The sequence below is a fragment of the Thamnophis elegans genome, chromosome 1 (assembly GCF_009769535.1).
Source record: "Thamnophis elegans isolate rThaEle1 chromosome 1, rThaEle1.pri, whole genome shotgun sequence".
In the NCBI taxonomy this organism is placed as follows: Eukaryota; Metazoa; Chordata; class Lepidosauria; order Squamata; family Colubridae; genus Thamnophis; species Thamnophis elegans.
The window spans coordinates 165,260,446-165,275,638 of NC_045541.1; the positions used below are offsets into that span (position 1 = coordinate 165,260,446).

At 41.2% G+C, this 15,193-nt stretch overlaps 1 protein-coding gene across 1 annotated transcript; it reads right to left on the reverse strand.

Annotated features, from left to right (window-relative positions):
- On the reverse strand, positions 1-10,064 carry MED26 (mediator complex subunit 26). The gene is made up of 3 exons (XM_032238070.1): positions 9,649-10,064; positions 4,730-4,804; positions 1-1,971 (listed from the first exon to the last, which is right to left on the reverse strand). The coding sequence occupies exons 1-3, from the start codon at positions 9,721-9,723 to the stop codon at positions 298-300; spliced, it is 1,824 nt and encodes a 607-aa protein (XP_032093961.1). The 5' UTR covers positions 9,724-10,064; the 3' UTR covers positions 1-297.
- Positions 10,065-15,193: the final 5,129 nt, after the last annotated feature.

Below are 15,193 nucleotides of genomic sequence, written 5' to 3' on the forward strand. Positions count from 1 at the left end.
AGCTGGCTTGCTAGAGTTCAGAACTCTACTTGTTTTTTTTTTAATCAAACCTTTTGTTATGCCTCCCTTTGCAATTTTGTTAGTAAACTGGTAGCAGCACTTCACAAAAAAAATAAAATAAAAATAAAAATAAAATTTAACAGGAAAGAAGAAACTGCCAGCGTCCAGCTCTCTGACACACCCTCTCTGCTTTGTGAGCCTCTTTCAGTGTGATGGGGGGGTAGATGGGGGATGGCACAGCACCTGCCCACTTTACTAACCTGCCAGTGTAAAAAAAGCATCTTAGCAAAATTGTACTCAGTCTAGGCAGATGTAAGGCAGGATGTTCAGGCGCCCCTCATCCCCATGTGGATCGAGCGATATGCATTGCGTCCAATCATACCAGTTACCCTGTGTATCATAACATCCATTCACGCCAGGCCAGTGTTGGCTGCATATCCTGTCAAGGTCATCCTGGGTCACCTCCCGTGTTACCCCAGGCAAGTCTGCAGGTTTGCTGTGTGGAGCCAGGACATGAGTTTTCCGGGCTTCTCTCCTAGTGCTTTCCTCCTGCTTTAAATATTCAGACATGAAGTAGTGAGCCCCTGGAGTCTGCACCCCTGAGGAGGACAGCAAACTACTCTGCCTGTTTAAATAGGACTGAATTATTTCGTTCCGGGACAATTCTTTCCAATTCGTCTGTTCAAAGGGACTCTGCAGAGGTGGCTTCGGCTCCTGCTTATCTGTGCCTGTCCTGTGCTGCTCAGCAAGAGCAGGAAGATCCACCTGCAAAGAGTCCCTCTGTGCTAAAGTCTTGATCTCGCCCGTCATGGGGTCAAAAGTCAGTCGCCGCTCTTTTTTTAACCGTACAGGCTTGACCCCGCCTTCCATCAGCTGCCCGTCCAAGTTGACTGCATGGTCTTTGGGCCGGTACTTTTTCTTCTTCTTGCTGTCGGACCCTGAGGCAGCACTGTCACTGTCCATCCTTGAAGCATCTGGGGATAAGTCAACCAAGGGTGCCAAAGACTCTACTGAATGGGAGCCCGCTCCACTGCCGGGAGAGGCTCCTGCGCTGAGCTGAAGCTGGCCCTCGGGCACCCTTGGATGCTCCTGATCGTGAAGGGGTGCTTCAGGGTCCACTTGATGAGATGCCTCCAGTCTCTTTGCTAGTGATGGCTGTGGCGACAGCTGTACTAGAGAGGGGGGAGGTGGCGATAAGGGCACTGGAACATCCAGAAGAGGGGGCCTTGGGCATGGGGTAAGCGTCAAATTCTTGGGGGAGTATGTGGTGTGTTGCCGAGCAAATGTTTCCAGCCTGACATTCCTGGGACTGAATGAGGAGCAACGGGGACTCCTAGGTTGGTTGGCAGCAGCCTCCTCTGCTTTGTCATGCTGCTGCTGCTGCTGCAGCACTGCCGTTTTCAGCAGTAAGGATGTCCCGGAAGTTTTGAAGAGTCCCGGAGAGCTGGTGTGAGGCCGCACTGCATTGATGGGGATCTTGCTGGGCTTATCATTTTCACTCACCTCATCCCTGTTGCCTTCTGGCCCTGGGAGAAGACTCACATCTGGAGGGCTAGGAAAGCTCTCTGGGCTTCCACCAATCCCATTGGTGGGAGGCGGAGAAGAGTTTTGTAATACTTCATAACTGGCTTTGGAAACTTTTGGCAGCGGCAGAGGGAGACCATCCTTGGGCTCACCTTGCCTCTTCCGGTTCCCTGGCTTTGGAGAGTGCAGCTTTTGGACATCATTTCTATTCTTCACATCTTGAATGGGTTTAGATCCAATCAGGGCCCCAGTTTCCACTCGGCAGTTGTGAGCTCCACCGTTGGCTGATCCAGGGGGATTTGGCAATCCTCTCAAGGTGGCTTCGTTCTGTGAAACAGGCTCAATCAGCTTCTGCCAATTCCGCAACAGTTTTTTGGCCCGTTTAGCAAGCTCCTCATTCTTGGTTTTCTTCCTCACGTCATTGATGAGCTTCCCCAGCCGTGTTTCCTAAGAGTGTTTTTTTTTTAAAAAAAGAACAACATAAAGATGATTATTTTAAAAGACACCTCATCAAAGTATCATTAATGGAGAAACTTCTTTTGTTCTCTCATTGGGTATGTTCTGAGAAGGCCCAGAAGAGGAAAAGGACAATTCAATAGCTGATTTCAAGTCTCGTTTCTTAATCACAGCCAGAAAAGGGGGGGGGGGGAATACAATGAAAGAACAAGGAACTTGTAAGGTGGAAAATTATCCAGAAAACTTTGATTGCATACTTTCCTAAAAAAATGTTTCTATTTTAAGAAATGGCTCCTTTTGCTAAAGTTAATTTGTAATCCGCAAAATGTAAATCAAACAGGGTGGCTAAATTTTGAAACAAATCTAATTGACTATAGCATCAAATTGTGTTTTTCACATGATTCAAGTATGCTAAAATAAGAACATTAGAACAATTTTAATATTTTAACCACTAGTGCCATATAATGATTAAAATGTTGGGCTAGAGTAGAGACCCAGCTTCCAATCTCCACTCAACTACAGAAGGTCTCTGGGTGACTTTAAGCTAGTCACTCACTCTCAGTCCAGCCTACTTCAAAAAGCAACCATATCATTGTGGGGAAAATATAGAGCTATTACTAGATACAGTACACTCTGGGCTTTTAAATCAAATAAATGATAATCTTCCTAAAACTTTAATCAATACAAAGCCAGTGTTGTATTTTCAAATATATGTATTAAACCCAAATAAATAGTTTGATTTATTTAAATACATTAACATTTATAATATCAATGCTACAATAAGCAATTTTTTTCAAATACTTTGACATTTTAATATTACACTAAAAAAATCTTTTGTGTAGCATTTGATTCAAATCTATAGTTAAGGAAGTAAAAAAATCAAATTGGTAGGTAAAGCGAAAGAACATCCTCTGGTTAATTTTTCCCCAAATCTATAATCATATCAAACATGAATATGTACACACATCTAGTGTTGCAGAATATCCTTACAAAGACCAATCCCATCCAAATATACTTTGAAATGGCAGAATAAATCAAACTGGTACTATTGTAAGTGAATCAAAACCAACAAAGGAAACGCAAACCATTCTGCACTTAATAAGGTCGGGCAAGCAGAGAATCATCTCAACTGTAAATGAAATTTGTAGCATCAACCAGTTATAAATTACACTCCCTCTTTCTAACTGATGCTGGCTGAGAAAGCTGTGGGCAGCTTCCAGGAATTCCACAGGCTACAGCAATAGGTGAGCTGTTAACAAGTTCAGGCAAGCTGTCAATACTCATTCTTTGTATGATTCAATTTTTTTTATCACAAGGAGGTTAAAATCCATGAACTGTCACAGAATATGCACATTTCATCATACATGACTTTATCCAGTTCACTAAGTCTCAAAGTGACCTATTTGCAAATGTTTACAAAAATTAACTGCAAAAGCTTGATGTGAATCTGTCCTTGCTTGTTGCATTTCCTTTAGATGACTCTTATCAAGTTCCATTTGGTTAAGATAATAACTTTGGCCAAAACATGTCAGGTGAAGGACTTAAGTGTCTCTCTTCTCAGAGGACCGAATCTTCTTAGCAGGCAAGGAGAAAGCAGTGCTTTCTTTTTTTGTTTGTGAGGCTGTATATTTAAATTATGTTTATTATTCTTAGTCTTGTTTATATTATTCTTATTTCTACTTGTTTTCATGCATTTGCTTATGTTAAATCAGACTGGGGAGTTTCCAAAGCCTTGAATAATTAAAAATATTTACAGTACGTTCCAAACTCATCCTGACAAGTTCCTAGCACATTTGTATGGCTTAAAAGGCTCACATCTTTATCAACCACAACAATTCACTGCTTGGGTGTCCTTCTCTTCTTTAATCAATAGATGAAGGTGGTGGTGGTGGGGAAGCCACACAATAAAAAAAGTCAGTTCTGCCTTATTCAGTATGGCATATATACAGCCAGTCGGCAGACCTTACAAAATTCTGAAAACTGAAAAATAGTAAACACATATAAAAAAGGTTTTTGGGAATTACAAGAAATAATAGTAGTTGGTTTAAATCTGCTCATGCTGGGCTTCTCTTCTTGTCAAGAAAAAGAATCTAAAAATGCAATTATTTCAAGAAAAAAGAGATGAAAATGTCATAATTCTTGGGAACAGCTTCCTCTGCCCTCCCATGGTGGAGGTGACATTAAGGGTGACTACAGAATGTCAGTCAAAATAGGAGACCAGGAATATAAGGTTGTAGGATTGCTGGGACACCTGGAGCTTCTTTGGCCTTCAGAGGTAGACAAGTAAAATCCTGTTGTTCGTTGCTATTCTTGCGTCAAAACAGTGAGAGCACATTTCTCTCAATCACGAAGTATAATCAAGCCTAACAAGGAGTTGAATGTATGTATTCAGACTGGAATAAGATAGGTGATACATATAACTCCTCCCCCTCCTTCTTCTTGTGCCATATCAGTCCTCGGACGTTGGTGATCCTATTTTTATCAACAGTCGCACAAAAAAGTGGTGTTGAGTTTTGTCCAAACCAGTCCCTTAGGTTTTGAAACCATGATGTTCTTCTGCCTGGACCTCGTTTGCCTTCAATCTTTCTTTGGAGGATAAAATGAAGTATGCCATATTTTTCACATCACATGTCCTACATCCTCCTATAATTCTTCCTACAACTTTAAATACCATGCCTACTTTTGGCATTTTCTAGTATTCTATGATTTTTTTCTTATCGGGAAAAGAATACTTGCTGGAGGAACAAACCTCAAGTGCCTCTTTGGTGATGGGGTATTTCTCCAAGCTGGAGATCACTTCTAGTACTGCCACCATGTTATGTATCTGTGGAAAAAAATGAACAGAAAGTAAGTATCCTTTTAGGAAAAAGCTTATGCTTTAGCTACACCATGTTATGTCACACTGGACAGTAGAGCTGCCTATGTCAGCGGTCTCCCTGGAATTCCCTACACGAGAATTGAAATATTTGAAGCAGGTAGTGTCAAAAGATGATGCTTTTTCTGTTGAAAATGTATTTGCCTGGAACTCTTTTTTTCTGCTTGGGGTTGCCTACTTTTTTTATGGTAAGTGAAAATCTAATTCTCTGGGTTTCTTTGGTGTCACACTGTAGGCACATGACTTAAATAAATTGTTTCCAGTTTACTGCATCTCATTTTATTTCATACTCTAAATTTTATTATTGCCAGAATTGGGATTTTATTCTCAAACTTAGTTATATAAAAGCAGCTTAATTCTACATGAAGAATGGCTTGATTTGCCATAAATAAGATGTCCTTAGTCCATAACATTGGCTCCCAAAATTAAAATGTAGTGATTATGATCGTTTCCCTGGACATAACAGATACCATGACACCATCTCAGTGATCTACATTATGAAGGCGCACTTAACTTTGCATGCCATTATCAGTAAATGTTCATACACACATATGTAACTAAACACATTTCCATTATTTTTATCTTCTTCCTTATGATATGCCACACAAATCTGCAGTGGATATGCTCCCAACTAATAGTAGCAACCCTCAAAAGGAGTAAAGCACTAAATTGGAGCATTTTATTAAAAATAGGTGTCCTTTAGCTATTCTGCCCCTTACTATATAAAATGTTTATGAAAAAGACAGCTAAGGAAGAGATTATTCTAAAGTTACCAACAGAAAAAGTAAATTAAATGAATTAATAATCTATGGCTGGCAATAGCAAGGCACTTTTATTAAGACCAACTAAAAAGACCTAAGTTGATCAGTAACTCACATTTTTAAATAAATAATTCTACTACTATAGTATATAAAGATTGGAGGTCTCTTGGAGATTGTATAGTCCAACCTAATGCCCAGTAAAGAAAACCACACAATTCTTTTTACATTTACCAACCATTGCCTACGAAGTATGGGTTCTACTGTACATAGTACTAAGGCAGAAAACATCAATGGGAGTTTGACGTATACTAGTTTTTTTTTTAAAAAAATATTTATATACACCTATTTTATTAAAGTGTGGTATAAAATTTAAAAAGGAGAAATCATCAGCTGAGAATCAGGCTGAGTAGGAAAAGACAAGGAAATAAATGTGTTTTAACACAATTATTCTGTTTTATTTTGTGAGGGTGGGGTCATCTCAATTCACCAGAAAAGAGCTGCAAGATATCACTTCAAACTGACTGGAGGCAAAAGGTGTGTCTAGACCAAGGGTGCTTAAATCTGCCCCAGGGAGCAGGCCTGGAAATAGCAAAGGACCAGCCAGCAGTGCTCATGGCAGCCAAAACAGCCTCCCTCATGTGCCCCGTTTTGGCCAGCGAAGTGTTGCAAGAGGCCTTGCAAGACGAAAACAGGGCCCAGCATTCATGCCCCCCCTGTGCACCATTTTGTCCAAGTCAAAAATGGGGCACAGTGCAGTCACCTCCCCCCCCCCCCCAATGTGCCCTGTTTTGGCTGCAGACCGTCCAGGCTGAAAATTGGGCATGGAGAGGGCACATGTGTTCCCCCCCCATGCCCCATTTTGGTCAGCAGGGTGCTGCAGGAGGTGTCCATCCTGTCTCTCTCCTCCCACCCTGGAGGAGAACTATAATGCTGATCCGGCTGTCAAAGAAATCCAGTTTGACACCCGTGGTCTAGACAGACACACAATACTTTCCCCAATACTAAAATCATATTATCTGCAAAAAAGTTTTAATGCCTGTGAAAAGACAACAAATGAAAATCAGTATAGTATTTAAGGTATTCTCAGAAGAAGACTGCGAAAATCAGGTTTACAGGTAATCCTCAACATACAACCACAATTGAACCTAACATTTCTGTTGTTAAATAAGACATTGGTTAAGTGAGTGTTGCCCCATTTTATGACCTTTCTTGCCACAGATGTTAAGGCCAACTATAGCTGTTAAGTTAGTAACAAGGTTGTTAAGTGACTGTGGCTTCTTCATTGACTTAGCTTGGTAGGTCACAAAAGGTGATCACATAATCCCAGGACGCTGCAACCACCATAAATATGTGTCAGTTGCCAAGCATCTAAATTTTGATCAAGTGACCATGGGGAACGTTGCAAGGGTTGTAAGTGCAAAAAATTGTCATGTCTCTTTTTTTCAGTGCCAATGTAACTTTGAGTGGTCAATAAATGATCTATTGTAAGTTGAGGACTACCCGTAGTTCTCTTTTACCACGAAAGCTCATTGAGTGATTTTGGCCTGTCACTCTCTCAACCCAGCCAACTCATGCTGTTGTAATATGGAAAAGAACCTGGAGGGAGCACTATGTATGCTATGTGCACTCCACATTTATGGAAATAGTCACTTTATTTCAGGGTAAAGATACATAGCATGTAAACAGTCCTGTTGTAGAAGAGTCAATTGACTCTTGCAGGCTTCCCTTAAGCCAGGGGTGTCCAAACTTGGGAACTTTAAGACTTGTGGACTTCAATTCCCAGAATTCCCCAGCCGTCTGATAAAGCATATACTATTCTCCAAACATTGAAGGATAAGTCACACACTTAAAGTAAGAAACCAAAACGTACAGAAACATGCAAATCTGTTCAGCCTTTCTCGAGAGAAAGCTTAAGGGAAGCCTGCAAGAGTCAGGACTGTTTACATGCCATGTATCTTCACCCTGATATAAAGTTGACTATTTCCATCAACATAGAACGCAGTACAGAAAAGCACACCCTGACTATCTCTTTTACTTACTCACAGTGATACAAAAGAATTCATAAACACAGTCTTTTTACTTATGGTAACTGAAGGAACAAGTGCCAAAGAAGAGTGAGTAGTAACGCAAGGGCCTGATTTGAAATATGACAAATGATAAACTCTCAACAAAGGCCAGCACAGTGGTTTTAATTCAGCTTAATATAATTGTCAGTATAAATCAGAGGTGGGTTGCTCCTGGTTCGGCCGAACTACCGATAGTGATTTTTTGGCCTGGGTTGCAGAACTGGCAGCGACCCATGCTGGCCACACCCCCGAACCAGTTCCCTGGTCCCTGCGGCCTGGCCAGCATGTTGTTTTGTAATGCGCGTGCATGCACAGTTCACTGTAAATTGTGCGAAGAACAATTTACACTGAACTGCGCGCACGCAAAATGAACCAGTAGTAAAACCAGGAGCAATCCACTTCTGGTATAAATGTTCTGAATGTTATGCCTAACAAATTTTGAGATTAATTTGTTTCCTTAGCTCTCGTATATATGGGGCTTTTACCTTGGACGTTTCTATGCAGATAAACATAATTTTATGCGCTTTCCATTGGACCTCATTTTTTTCTCCAGTGCAAAATAAGCAAATTATAAACATGATATACCAGATGAGTAATTTACAACTGTTACTGTAGTTACTCACTAGAGCTATTGCACTATCACACAAAATGTTTTAAAGTAAAAGATAACATTCTTTTATTTTCCTATAAGGTATAATAAATAAATCCATTATAATAAGTTTATATTGAATAAAAAGTCCAGAGATTCAGGATAACTAGGCTTTGCTTAGATAATATCCATCTCACCTCTCAACAACAGGGTTATAGGAGCAGCATAGAAAGGAATAGTTGGAGAAAATACAGGCTGGATGTGGAGGAATTAGGAGATGCCGCAAGCTGAAGTAATAAATAATTTTATAAAATTCAAATGAGTACAGCGCAGGGCTCTGCTCTACACATATTTTGGGACTGGGAGAATTAGAACAAAAATGCAGTAAAATTTCCCTGCTCGGACCCATAGAATAGGATTGTATAAAGCAGTTTCTCACATACCTAACAGATGGAGGATTAGGGACAATACACAAAAGGAAAGCAAGGCAAGGAAAAGAAAATATGTTTTTATATTAGTATATTATACTAATATGACACTATATTAGATGCTCTGAGAAAAAGGTAAGATGAAGTACTTCAAGAAGCTCTTAAAACAGAAAATAGTAGCCCAAGCTGTGACAAGCCACCCTCCTCAGCCATAGCAAATAAATACCAAATTCTTGCTCATTCTTGCTCAGAGCCATACTACACAAGTTATGCTATTCTGAAGAAGCAAAAAAGGGGAGGGGGAAATGGTGTCAGAAAGAAAACACTATATGTTTGGGTAACTGGGGGGAAGAGAATGAGAGTAAAAGATAAGCAAAGGACTAAAAATAAGCTTCAGGCAGCATTATTGGGCATTATAGAATACAATTTATAGATTATAAAAGATTCCAAGAAACTCCAGAAGGGGACTCCAGACAAGAAGCTTGGTTAATCTTTTTTCTTGCAGTACCTACTTTTTGGGCAAAATATGGGGGGAGGGTGAATTGCTCCAGTAGCCATGCAAATGGAGGAACAGAGAGTGAAGCCAATAAAGCAAGAGAGTAGAGCTTTCAGGCTCAAAACCTTCCTGCCACCATCCCTATCAGAAGTATAATTTGTTTAGATAAAGAAATCTATAGACTGTCTGCCTCTCCCAGACCCCCAGAGAGACATCCACATCTAATCCTACCCCTATATGCAGGATAAAATATGGTTCTCATTCTCCCCTAATCCTTGACCAAGTCTTCTAGAGCCGGGTGCCTTACACATGTGGTGGACTACAATCCACCATACTTAAGTCAGCATGGTTAATGTCACCTGGGACTAACAGGGACTTGTGAAGCCACAGAAAAACAGGCAAGTGGTTTGAGACGAACTGCCCCTTTCCCTGGACTTATCCCGCTTTACTCACGTTGCTGTTGGGGTCGATGGCCTGCAGCAGCCGGTCCCTGATCTGCTGCGGGGACGGTCCCGGAGCCGCTGTCATTGCCTCCCTGGGGGAGGAATAGCCCCGGGCCCAGCAGGTTGGGGGCGAGAGGAGGCCCCACCGTCCTCCCTCCCTCCCTCTCTTTCTCACTCGCCGGCCTCGCCGCGGGGCAACTGGAGCCGCATGTTCCGCCGGGCTCAAGTGCCCCACCGGTCAGGGGGGAGGAAGGCTATCACGACGGCTCGAGAAGAACGGGGAGAAAATAGCCTCGCCTGACTCGTCCGAGACCCACCGGGGCCGCCACTCTGCTCCGCTCTGCTCCACCGAGGAGACGGAGGAGGAGGCCGAGCTCAACTGTGGGCAGGAGCCAGCCCCGCGCAGTGCATCCTGGGACACGCCCGACGCTGACGGCGCCCGACGCACGGACGCAGAACGTCGCGTCTGTGACGTCATGACGCAGGGCGTCGGGTACTCCCGCCAAGAGCATTGAATTGCTTGGGGGTGGAGGTGAGTGGGGGCGGGGGGGGGAGGAAGAGTGAGAACTCGGCATTCTGTTCGTTCAGTGCGTGTCCGCTATAAGCACTCGCAGGCGGGAAAAGTCGGAGCCACCCGCGCCTGCGCAGAAGATCCCGCGGAGGTGGCTGGAGACGAGTAGCGAGATGTAGACTGAGGCGGCGGCGGAAGGCTTTAGAAACGGCAAAAAGGCGGGAAAGGGGGGGGGGAGGAGGAGGGCTTCGACTGCTGCTCCGTTTCTGTCACTCGCGCTGGTTGGCCAGATAGTTTTGAGGTTTTTTTAATTATATCCCTTTTGCAAAGTACGAGCATATTTTTCTGTCTTCGCGCTTTATACTTGTTATGTCAGATCTATTTCCTCTCATCTTGCTAGTAACCAAAACAATCCTCACTTTATTTACAAACTGGTAACATGATACTTCTCTGGAGAGATAAAACATGTGTTTCTTGTGAGGGCTGGTTATATAATTTGATCATTATTAAGCCCTATTAATAAAATGATTTCTCGATCATCTTGGAAGGTGGAGAACGTTTTGTCCTCTCAAGATCTTTTTTCCTTAGTGGGCACCATTACCACCGAAGTCTACAATTCCCAACCGCATTTAATGAATCCAAGTTTGAATGCAGCTGTCACTTTAATGTTTTTCTGTTCCAACACATTTACTCAAGAGTCGCACATTGCTGATCTAGTAATGGAAACACAGGTTATCTAAATGAGCAAAAAGATAACCAAAACAATACTGCAGTCCTTGATTCTGAATAATCTTCCAATATGGAAAAGAGAAAATAGGCAAAAAGGACCAAACAATGAACTATGGAGAAGAGAAGCACTTCCATAGTTCTTCCAGTTTACCCATACAACTTCTTATTTTTTGTAACTTAAAGGTATTGGGAGTTTCATCCATCTTGTGTTGGATTATTGCTACTATCTGGAAAACAGTTTGAGGAAGAATCTAATATGGCAGTTTTTGATCAATGAAATTCATGTCCTTGTTCTTGATACTTTTATCCATCAGTCATTACTTTGATCTTCTGGATTTGGGTACCTCATTGTTTCAGCCCACCCCCACTTACCATTTCATATTTATGCACCTCTGCATTTAAAAGTATTATATGTAGCATTAAACTGAGTGAAGGCATCATATAGTTCATTAAGCTTATTACACATCACAATTACCAGAAATGTCATTTTCTAGGAAAGTCTGTAAACAGTTTACATTCTACTTAAAAACAGATGCTTTTCAACACAGCACATTTACCCTAATTCAGATAATGGCAGATTTCTCAAAATATAGACTTGTGCCATAACAATCTTTCTCTGTAATTCAGCATTAGAATGTATTGTTCTCTATTAGTGAAACCACCAATATAATAAAAAGGTAACGTGGGCTTATTTGGAGTACATTGTACAGGTCTCAAGACCACAACTGGGCCTCAAATTTATGTTGCTAAGTGAAACATTTGTTAAGTGAATTTTGCCCAGCTTTATGACTTTTCTTGCCATAATTCTTAAGTAAATCATTGCAGTTGTTCAGTTAGTAACATAATTGTTAAATGAAATTAGTGTCCCCATTGATTTTACTTATCAAAAGGTCATCACATGACCCAGGGAAACTGGGACTGTCATGAGTCATTTTCCAAGCATCTGAATTTTGGTCATGTGACCATGGAGATGCTGCAACTGTCATGTGAAAAACAGTCATAAGTCACTTTTTTTCAGTTTCATAACTTTGAACAGTCACTAAATGCAGGCTCCAATCTGAATCATTCACCGGCACTAGAGCCAGGATTGGGACCAACCCAGATTAGATCCTGCAACATTATTCTGGGACATGTTAAAACACCTGACTTTCCTAGTTGGCAACTGCATCTGGTAAGTTCATGACTGATACGTTGTCTTTCTGCCTATGAGTGGCACTCCAAACATCAATCTTACTCACAAAAAGAATTGATGAAGTCCAAAAGGCAGAAATGTTACAAGTAAATTGCGGTGTTTTAAGATTAGTAATAGGGGGTATAAAAGTCATGTGTAATGCACTACATAGAAAATTTGGAAAGGTCAGTAAAGTTTGAGCAGAAATTCTGAAGGAATTAAGAACTGAGGGATGGAAGAGCTTATAAATTGAAATATTTAATAGCACTTTGATTTATATACTGCTTCATAGTGCTATCCAGCCCTCTAAGCGGTTTACAGAGTCAGCATATTGCCCCCAACAATTTGGATCCTCATTTTTCTGACCTCAGAAGGATGGAAGGTGAGTCAATCTTAAACCTGGTGAGATTTGAACTGCCAAATTGCAGTCAGCCAGCAATCAGCAGAAGTAGCTTGCAGTACTGCACTCTTAACCACTGTACCAACCAATGGCTCATTAATGAATAATCACCTATTTTATCTACAGGTAGTCCTCAATTTCATTAATGAATAACCGCCCATTTTATCTACAGGTAGTCCTCAATTTATGACCAGAATTGGGACTAGAATTTCTGTTGCTAAGCCATAGCAGTAGCACTTAGACTTATATACGTTTTACAGTGTTTTACAGCCCCTTCTAAGTGGTTTCCAGAGTCAGCATATTAGCCCAACAATTTGGATCCTCATTTTACCCACTTCGGAAGGGTAGAAGGCTGAGTCAAACTTCAGCCTGGTGAGATTTCAACTGCCAAATTCCAGGCAGCCGGCAGGCACAGTAGTAGTCTGCAGTACTGCACTCTTAACAACTGTGCCACTGTAGCTCATAAGCAATGCAGTTAAGTGAGTCACACCCAATGTTATGAACTTTTTGCCATACTTAAGCAAATCAATGTAGTTGCTAAATAAACCAGGTGATCATTAAATGAATCCAGTTTCCCCTATTGACTTTGCCTGTCGGAAGCTGGCTGGGAAGGTTGCAAACTGTGGTCATGTGATCCCAGAATGTTGCAACTTTCATAAATGCATGCTAGTTGCCAAGTGCCCAAATTGTGGTCACAGGATTTTTGGTATGGTGCAATGGTTATAAGTGTGAGGATCCATTATAAGTCACTTTTTTCAGTGGTACTGTAACTTTGAACTTGTAAACGAATGGTTGTAAGCTGAAGACTACCTGTATGAAAATGAAAAATAGGAGATATTTAGATATCCAGGGTGGCTGTTTAGGAACATTTAGACATTTATTAAGATTTATAGGCCGCCCTTCTCCCTGAGGGGACTCAGGGCGGCTTACAATCACGGGAAGGGGGTGCAATAATAAAAGACAGTGAGTAAACAAGATAAATAATAAAACACCAACTTGCATTCAACAGTCAACACTCGGGCGGGTAATTTAAGAACTTATCCCCAGGCCTGCTGGGAGAGCCAGGTCTTAAGGGCCGTGCGGAAGGTCTGGATGGTGGTGAGGGTACGAATTTCAACGGGGAGATCGTTCCACAGGGTCGGAGCTGCAACAGAAAAGGCTCTCCTCCGTGTAGTCGCCAGTCGACATTGACTGGCAGATGGGATCCGGAGGAGGCCCAATCTGTGCGATCTAATCGGTCGAAGGGATAAGTATTTCGTGATAAGTATTTAAAAGAGGGCAATAGTAAGAAAGAATACAAAAGAGGAATCGGAACATTAAACAAGAATTTTTTGGGTATATCAGGTAACATAAAAAAAACTTTGGAAAAAAAGGGAGTTTCCTAGATGCATCTATCCAATGTTCTTCTCAATGTGCAGAAATGATTTAACTGCCTTCCAGGATTTTCCCCTAATTTCCCAGTTTATTCCAGAGTTGCAGACCAACACTATTCATTTAGGACCCAAAAACACCTCGCATGCTACTTCTTTTTAATGAAGACTCAGATGTGTTAACTTCTTTCTCACTTTCCTGCTTTGATTATTCTGCAGCTCGTTTATCAGCTAGGCTTTGAGAAAGGTATATAATAAAAGGTACATAATATAAATATAAATGGGTATGTGAATCAGTGGAGCTCACAATTCCCCCCCAAAAAGATTGACCCAATTCAGCAAAGTTTGACTAATCCTACTCCAATGTACCCACACTTAGTGGCGCCTTATCACAAAAGTAGTTTTTCAAAAAGCAACTACACTTCCTTCATTTTTTCCTTGAAGATGCCTCACTTTTCATCCAAGAAGCTTCTTTAGTGAGATGTCTTCAAGGAAACAAAGAAAGGTCAGTTGTCTTTTGAAAAAGCACCTTTGACCTGGTTGACTGAGAATCTCCATAGACATTGCCTTATCAAGTTCACATTTTAGTGTTTAAATAAATTTAAATTTAGTCAAGAGACTAAAAGAATGGAAATGGGCTGGTCACAAAGCAAGAAGAACTGATGGCAGGTGGACCAAGGCATAGAATGGATCCCAGTTGATTAAAAAAAGACTCAAGATGTCCAAGAAAGAGATCTAAAACAAGATGGATCAATGACATTAGCAAGTATTGCAGGCTCAACTGGCAAAAAAAAACCAAACCTCAGGTTTACATATGAAAGAGGCCTTCGCAGTGGATATACAATGGCTAGAATGATAATGATATGAAGTAGGTAAATTATGCTAATTCCTATTGTACAGTAGCCTCAGTTTAAAAAGTGTTTTACACTTCCTTAACTATCTTGCCTGCTTGCTTGCTCCTCCCTTATCTCATGCAGTTGCTATGTATCAAACTTGGTTATTCTAATTCTGTTAAACAGTACAGTAGTTTCACTTTCAAGTTGCTTTTAGCCTAGAGAAGCGATAAAAAAGAGGGAATAACTCTTTCCTGAACTTCTTACAGTAGAAATCCACCATGCTGTTCAAACTTTTCCTTACTGACCTCTGATCTGTTTTTTGTAGATGCAGCATATCCTTTTCAGCGATCTGCTCTGAAAATCTTTCTCAATCTTGCTTGCCCTTACTGAGTTCTAGCACATTTCTCCTTCCTTCAGGGATCCTCTCTCTGAACGTGATGCCTGCTTTTTATAGCAGCTTCAGTCCTAGCTCCTAAATTCATAGAGTGTCTCCAATCCACACTGCACAAACAGTATCAACAACCTCCTTGCTTAACAA